The sequence below is a fragment of the Sinocyclocheilus grahami genome, unplaced genomic scaffold (genome assembly GCF_001515645.1).
Source record: "Sinocyclocheilus grahami isolate Dianchi unplaced genomic scaffold, SAMN03320097.WGS_v1.1 scaffold75.1, whole genome shotgun sequence".
In the NCBI taxonomy this organism is placed as follows: Eukaryota; Metazoa; Chordata; class Actinopteri; order Cypriniformes; family Cyprinidae; genus Sinocyclocheilus; species Sinocyclocheilus grahami.
The window spans coordinates 287,517-294,646 of record NW_015505254.1 but is presented as its reverse complement, the minus strand read 5'-3'; the positions used below and the strand labels follow the sequence as shown (position 1 = coordinate 294,646).

Below are 7,130 nucleotides of genomic sequence, written 5' to 3'. Positions count from 1 at the left end.
GAAGAAGAAGAAGCTGACCATCGAAGAGGAGATGAGCATCCGCCGTTGAATATATCATTTCAGTTATCACTGTCCCGTAAATAAAGACAAGCGTACATTTTAGATACACAGGCTACCCGTATTTTTGTCAGGTGAGATCAAACGTTACTTTTAATACCATTACAGTTCATAAATGCAGTTCTAGAAATACTATATACGCTCAATACGGTTCCCGCCTGTCAGATAGCATGTAAGCCCATTGATTCCGAGATTCGAGTTCATTAGCGCTTCGTTTATTAGCTATGGCTTATCTCTTTATCTTCTACTTCCTCAAACAGACCCAGCAGACCAATCTGAACCTTAAACACTGATGTATTTTCTTTGTTAGGGGGTAACGACTGTCAGATGTAGTTCAGAAAACGGTTCATATAACTAAGACAATTCTTATTTTCAAAAGCAAACCGAACACTTCATTGTATATGTATATTATAGTGCACCTCTTTGCTTATCATTTTGTCTAAACTATTAGTCCCTCACCATGGCGACCGGTGCTGATGTGAGGGATATTCTGGAGCTGGCAGGAGGAGACGATTCAGGTCCCATCAGCAAGAAGGACATCATCAACTCAGACAAGGTAACCTGGCACAGAGGAGAGCCAACACCACTGCACTTTTGACTATAGATGGAGCTTTAAAATGGGTTTTATATTTGTGACATGTTTTAGCTTTGTATTATTGAGACTATGTTCATTCTGTTTGTTGTAGAAAAAAGCCAAGAAAGTGACAGAGACATTAACGTTCAAGAGACCAGAAGGAATGCACAGAGAAGTTTATGCCTTGCTGTATTCAGACAAAAAGTAAGTTGGCTTTCTCTGCTCAGCCTTTTTACCTCACTGCCTTATTGCCCATATTATTATTACGTATTTGCATTGCCTTCTAAAAACTGATTCCCATGACTAACAGCAGATAATTTTGCTGTTTGAATCGATCATTCTTTGAAATGAGTAAAATGACTAGAAAAAAAGAGTAACGTTTTGTTGTATTAGCTGTACAGCATATAGGGTTGTATGAGTACATAGCTCTCATGAGATTTTATTATAGCTGTATAATTCCCAGCTCTTGTAAATGGAAAATCAAATAAATATATTTTTTGTAGCATACTTAATATACACTACTATTCAAAAGTTATGCTTGTTATACTCCAAGGCTGCATTTGTTTGATCAGAAATACATTACAGGACAGTAATATTGTGAAATATTATCATAATTTAAAGTAACTTTTTTTTGTTTCAATTTTAATATAACTTAAAATGTAATTATTACTGTGATGGCAAAGCTGAATTTTCAGCAGCCATTACTTCAGTCTTCAGTTTCACATGATCCATTATAAATCGTTCTAATATGATGATTTGGTGCTCAGGATACATTTCTTATTTATTTTTTTTCAGAATTCTTTGAGTAAAAGCTTAAAAAAACAGCATTCATTTGAAATATACTTTTTTTTCTAACATTATAAATGTATTTACTGTCACATTTGACCAATTTAATGCATCCTTGCTGTATAAAAATATAAATTTGTTCAAAAAATACTTACTGACCCCAAAGTTTTGAACAATAGTGTGTGTGATACAATATATATATCTTCACCTGCACATAAAAATATCTTGCTAAAAAATAATGTAGGCTATATTGTGTGAGGTGGACGTAAACATTTTAGCTATTGGTTTGACCAATACAGCATAAACAAAAAACGTTTAATGTTGAGCCCTGTATGCTGCCTTTGGACGCTGATGTTGTTACACTGAAAAGTGACAGCATATAATTAACTTTTGCATGCTTTTGCTTCGTTCAGTCGGGATGCCCCTCCCCTGTTACCAAGTGATACTACGCAAGGCTACCGGACAGTGAAAGCAAAACTGGGCTGTAAGAAGGTGCGGCCCTGGAAGTGGATGCCCTTTTCCAATCCAGCCAGAAAAGATGGAGCCATCTTCCATCACTGGAGACGTGCAGCAGAGGAAGGAAAGGACTACCCATTTGCTCGCTTCAACAAGGTAGGAAAGAGAGGGTCATACTGAACAGAGTAGGAGAAAAGAAAAAATGGCATCGGTCGAGGAGAGAAGAGGTTGTGTATTATTCTTGTTTTGAAATTGAAATTCATGTAATCGCATGTTACTAAAAATATTATTCCTGTTTCAAGACTGTGCAGGTGCCTGCGTACTCAGAGCAGGAGTATCAGATGTATCTTCATGACGATGGATGGACGAAAGCTGAAACAGATCACCTGTTTGACTTGTGCAAACGTTTCGACCTGCGATTTATTGTTATCCATGATCGCTATGATCACCAGCAGTATAGAGTAAGTTCCTCATCATGATTCAGCATTGTATTGAACAAAGTAACTTGACTGAAATTTTTTTTACAGTTTACTTCCTTCTAATCAAATTTTTTCACTGATTCATTGATATTATTTTAGAAGCGTTCTGTGGAGGATCTTAAGGAGCGTTATTACAGCATTTGTGGCAAACTGACAAAAGTTCGGGCAGGAACAGGGACAGAACCTAAGATCTACATATTTGATGCTGGTCATGAGAGACGCAGGAAAGAGCAGCTCGAGAGACTTTTCAACCGCACTCCAGAGCAGGTGAGACCAAGACTGGTCTTTTTCATTCTACATAACAATTATTGCAACAGTGATGCAGTGGTTTTACATTTTTACACATGATGTTGTAACATTTGATGCATTTTAAATTTAAATCCGTCAATCTGGTGCACTTTGTGAGCTCCCACCAATTTTCAATGTCGATTAGATTATAATAATGTTAGTATTATTATTATCATCCCTTAACACAAATATATTAGTATTGTAATACAACTGTATTGTAAAATAACTGTAAATAAAAATGTTATTTTTCTTTTCAGCAGGAAAATGGTCTTCGCTTGACAATTTCTTTATTTTGCATTTATCTTGGTGGAAAACTGCAGTTTCTGTAAATAATGCTGGTAATTAATGGGACACAGTGGAGATACTGTTGTAAGTTTGTTATATCTGATGGGGACAAGCTTGATCTCATTTAAACAATGTGCTTCCTTTTCCTTCCTGTAGGTGGCAGAAGAGGAATACCTGATCCAGGAGCTGAGGAAGATTGAGACACGTAAGAAGGAGCGTGAAAAGAAGACCCAGGACCTCCAGAAGCTCATTACAGCAGCTGACACGACGACAGAGATGCGCAGAGCTGAACGTAAAGCCACCAAGAAGAAGCTGCCGCAGAAACGAGAGACGGAAAAACCTGTAATTATGTCTTTATTTACACCTCAAACTGTCTAAATTCAATTTTTAACCTTTCTGTGATTAGTAATTAGAAAATTGATGGGGAAACAAATTGTATTTTCAATAGCGATCATTCTAATTTTACACTTTCTTTGCAAAATGTGAAAAAAAAATCTGTGAACTTTAATACTTTCTAGCACTTGCTCCTCTAATGCCCCCTCATCTGTCCAATGGCAGGCTGTTCCTGAAACCGCAGGCATCAAATTCCCAGACTTCAAATCTGCTGGTGTTTCACTACGGAGTCAGAGAGTAAGATCAACTTACACGCTTCGATAAAACTGACCCCTGATCCGTTTCTTAATATACGATCTATGCAGAATATTATGATACATCCCTTTTCGCTGCAGGGGCCTGTGGCGTTTAACTTCTCTCTCATTAGCCAGGAGTTGATTGATTCACACAGTCATAGGTAGAGTAATCTACGCACAGGAAGGCATTTCTCTTAAAGAGTAATGAAGGGAGGTCGCTCTATATAAAACACATTAAGGATGGTACTGGGGTAGTGTATGACTCAGATATGGCTGGTCATCTGTTAGTCAGACTTGGGTGGATAAACATGTTTTGATCTGCCCTCTCTGAAGTGCATTTCAGGGGTATTATGAATGAAGGATGACCCCATTTTTATTCCATTGCTCCCACGTTTTTCTACCATGTAGCCATCTGAGATTAAAGGTGTTAATGTTCCAGCTAGAGTTCCAACACCTCGTGGATTAAGACACAAGGACAACTTAAGTTTACTGAAAGTTTATTTGTAGATTTTGTTAACTAATGAATTTGTGTGCATAGATGAAGCTGCCCAGCTCAGTTGGTCAGAAGAAAATAAAAGCAATTGAACAGATCCTGACGGAGCAAGGAGTGGGTGAGTAGTATTTTTATAAGCATTCCTTCTGTCTTCTGACTTCCTACCTGTCATATGGTTCTACTGAACGGTAATAAAGAGGTTTAATGATTTCAATTATAATTAAAGTGATTAATTTAGAAAAAATTCTGTTAAAATATTGATTTTGCTTGCATATGATGAAATTTTCTTTTCTTGCATTTGGATTTCTTGTATAAAAAAATTATATAACATTGTATTAAGTTTTTTTTTTTATGCTAAATTGCTGAAAACACATTAAATAGTATAGATATTGAGACTTTTGAATGGGGTTTATTAATGATTTTTTTAAAGAATGATGAGCATTATATGGACAGGCTCAAAGCAGTTATTTACTTGTGAAATGGATTGCAATGTTTGAGCTTTGTTTCACTTAAAATAACTTTTAAAAGTATCATTTGTGACTTGGACTACAATGCTCATGCTGTATGCTATTGCATGCAGCCTCTTGGGACAAATCAATAATTAAAGTGATTAATTTAGAAAAAATTCTGTTAAAATATTGATTTTGCTTGCATATGATGAAATTTTCTTTTCTTGCATTTGGATTTCTTGTATAAAAAAATTATATAACATTGTATTAAGTTTTTTTTTTATGCTAAATTGCTGAAAACACATTAAATAGTATAGATATTGAGACTTTTGAATGGGGTTTATTAATGATTTTTTTAAAGAATGATGAGCATTATATGGACAGGCTCAAAGCAGTTATTTACTTGTGAAATGGATTGCAATGTTTGAGCTTTGTTTCACTTAAAATAACTTTTAAAAGTATCATTTGTGACTTGGACTACAATGCTCATGCTGTATGCTATTGCATGCAGCCTCTTGGGACAAATCAATAGAAACATATATTTATATAAATATTTACTGAAAAAAAATGTTTTTATTTATATTTTTGTTCCATTATCCAGTACAGTGCCCTTTTATCTTATAACATTCAGTTCAGACTTTAAACTCAGGTAAAATATGACTTATTTTACCATGGTGCAGAAAACACCTGCATAGAATAAAATGAAAGATTGATCATGGAATTTTTAGAATCAGTATTGGGATTGTGAAAGGAGAAATTCTTTACCCAGGTATAGTGTTCTTCATCTAAACCTTCTAAAATCAATTCTTGCAAACAAAAAAGATAAACTACAAGTTCTAAACACAGAATTTGCTCTGAACATCTCATAACATATCCCCTTTTTTCTTTCCTCGACAGACCTCAACCCCATGCCCACAGAGGAGATTGTGCAGATGTTTAATGAACTTCGCAGCGACCTGGTCCTGGTTTATGAGTTGAAGCAGGCCTACAGTAACTGTGAGTACGAACAGCAGATGTTGCGGCACCGCTATGACGCTCTGCTAAAAACAGGGAGCGCCGTCACACCACAGAGCGAGAGCGGTGGAGCACCTGACAGTCAATCTTGGCCCGGCGCCGATGACATCAAAACCGAAGCCAAAGAGCAGATTATTGATGTGGTTGGAGCTCCACTCACTCCAAATTCGGTGAGTTTTCAGAGGGAAGTTCGTATCTGTAAATTACCATGGCATGAAATTATTGGTTTGATAATAGAACTACTTTAGTGATAGACCTCAGCAGGCATCATCGTGCAATTTGATCTCCTTTTAAACATTAGAAATATTTATTTGAATATTTGAAACCCAAATTCAATTGTTTTTAAATTTATTTTCATTTGTATTTTTACATAATCGTTTTTGATTATACATTGTCTACTGATGTATTGATTTAAAGCATACCTTTTTTTTCAAAATTATAAAAGCATAATTTTTTATTGAATTGATAAATGTGATTTAAAATGAAACTAAAATCTTTCATAAAATTCTATTTCAACTTGTTTTCCTCTCTTTTCACAGCGCAAACGCAGAGAATCTGCTTCGAGTTCCTCATCTATCAAGAAGGTGAAGAAACCATGACATAAATGACTTGGTAAACTCAATTGGACATTTTTGGAAGAGGATAGAGAGGTTTGTGGAGCTCACTTAAGTGATTGCCTGCTTCAGGGTCAGAGGGTGAGGTTGTGGTTGTAGGTCATCTGATGACCGCTCTCTCTGTTAATGTATTCAACACAATGACTACCCTCTCTGTCCACCACTCCTCAATCCCACCTGCTTCCCGCCTCTCTCCATTCTCCAGACCAAACCTCTACCATGACACAGACCACCCTTGACAACCTATTCCATTATACAACCTCTTCTGTCCAACCAGGCAGCCCAAACCCAGATGAACTGTAAATTGGCAAAGAGAGCTAATCGGCACATGACAAGACAGAAGCAAGCAGACAGAAAAAATAAAAGTCTGCTTGTCTGTCTGAAATGAATGTATGCTGGACAGATGGTATGAGTCTGGATCCTGTTGGGGAATTTATTGAAAGAGTGTTTGCTTTTTGGCTGCATCGTGAAACAGTAGGCTCTGGAAAAATGTCTCATTTTTTGGAGGTGTCCCTGTCTAACTGGCGTCTTTACGTCTGCCATTCTGATTTGCCTGTTTTCACCTGCAATCCTGCATTTTCTCAGAAGAGCCAGAGTGTCACCTATCTCAAATAGATGCTCATGTTGAGCTTGTTACCTGTTAAATGTCCTTGTGTTTAATAAATGTTTTTTCGCGTCGCTTGTTAATTTTCTAAAGTTTAATGCAAGGAAAAAATGAATATTGTGTATCCTATCACTGGTTATCATCAAGGAGGTAGAATATAAATATCCTGTGATGATTCAGTGCTGTAATATGATGCTGTTTCGGTTATGGACTGGTTTAGAATTTAAAAAATGTAGTTGTAAAAACACTAAAAGGCAAGGTAAAAATTTCACCATCATTTGATATTGAAGCTGAAAGCGTTAACTAAACACACCCATGCGTTGATTTGTTCCGTGACATCCGTGTATTTCGCTCCGCATTTGTGAGGCGCTCGGTGCGTTTTAAATTAGCTGTCAAGCGCGC

General features: G+C 36.4%; 1 protein-coding gene and 1 long non-coding RNA gene across 3 annotated transcripts; one reads left to right on the top strand and one right to left on the bottom strand.

Annotated features, from left to right (window-relative positions):
- On the top strand, positions 1-6,811 carry LOC107585836 (DNA methyltransferase 1-associated protein 1-like). 2 transcript variants are annotated; one of them, XR_001609291.1, is made up of 12 exons: positions 1-131; positions 509-613; positions 744-835; positions 1,831-2,029; positions 2,176-2,334; positions 2,452-2,619; positions 3,082-3,267; positions 3,484-3,555; positions 4,093-4,165; positions 5,394-5,680; positions 6,050-6,160; positions 6,330-6,811. XR_001609291.1 is itself a non-coding variant. In XM_016272983.1 (12 exons), the coding sequence occupies exons 2-11, from the start codon at positions 518-520 to the stop codon at positions 6,107-6,109; spliced, it is 1,392 nt and encodes a 463-aa protein (XP_016128469.1). In that variant the 5' UTR covers positions 1-131; positions 509-517; the 3' UTR covers positions 6,110-6,122; positions 6,330-6,811. The 2 variants fall into 2 exon arrangements, 1 of the variants encoding a protein (XP_016128469.1); XM_016272983.1 differs by having other exon boundaries at positions 6,050-6,122.
- LOC107585838 (uncharacterized) lies at positions 644-6,330 on the bottom strand. Its single transcript, XR_001609293.1, has 4 exons — positions 6,237-6,330; positions 3,672-3,677; positions 3,586-3,591; positions 644-655 (listed from the first exon to the last, which is right to left on the bottom strand). It is a non-coding gene; the product is annotated as an uncharacterized lncRNA (long non-coding RNA).
- Positions 6,812-7,130: the final 319 nt, after the last annotated feature.

Coding starts and splice junctions, on each gene's coding strand:
- LOC107585836 (XM_016272983.1), top strand. CDS start 518: ATGGCGACCGGTGCTGATGTGAGGGATATTCTGGAGCTGGCAGGAGGA. Junction 2,620..3,081: donor TCAACCGCACTCCAGAGCAG/GTGAGACCAAGA, acceptor TCCTTCCTGTAG/GTGGCAGAAGAGGAATACCT. Junction 4,166..5,393: donor CCTGACGGAGCAAGGAGTGG/GTGAGTAGTATT, acceptor TTTCCTCGACAG/ACCTCAACCCCATGCCCACA.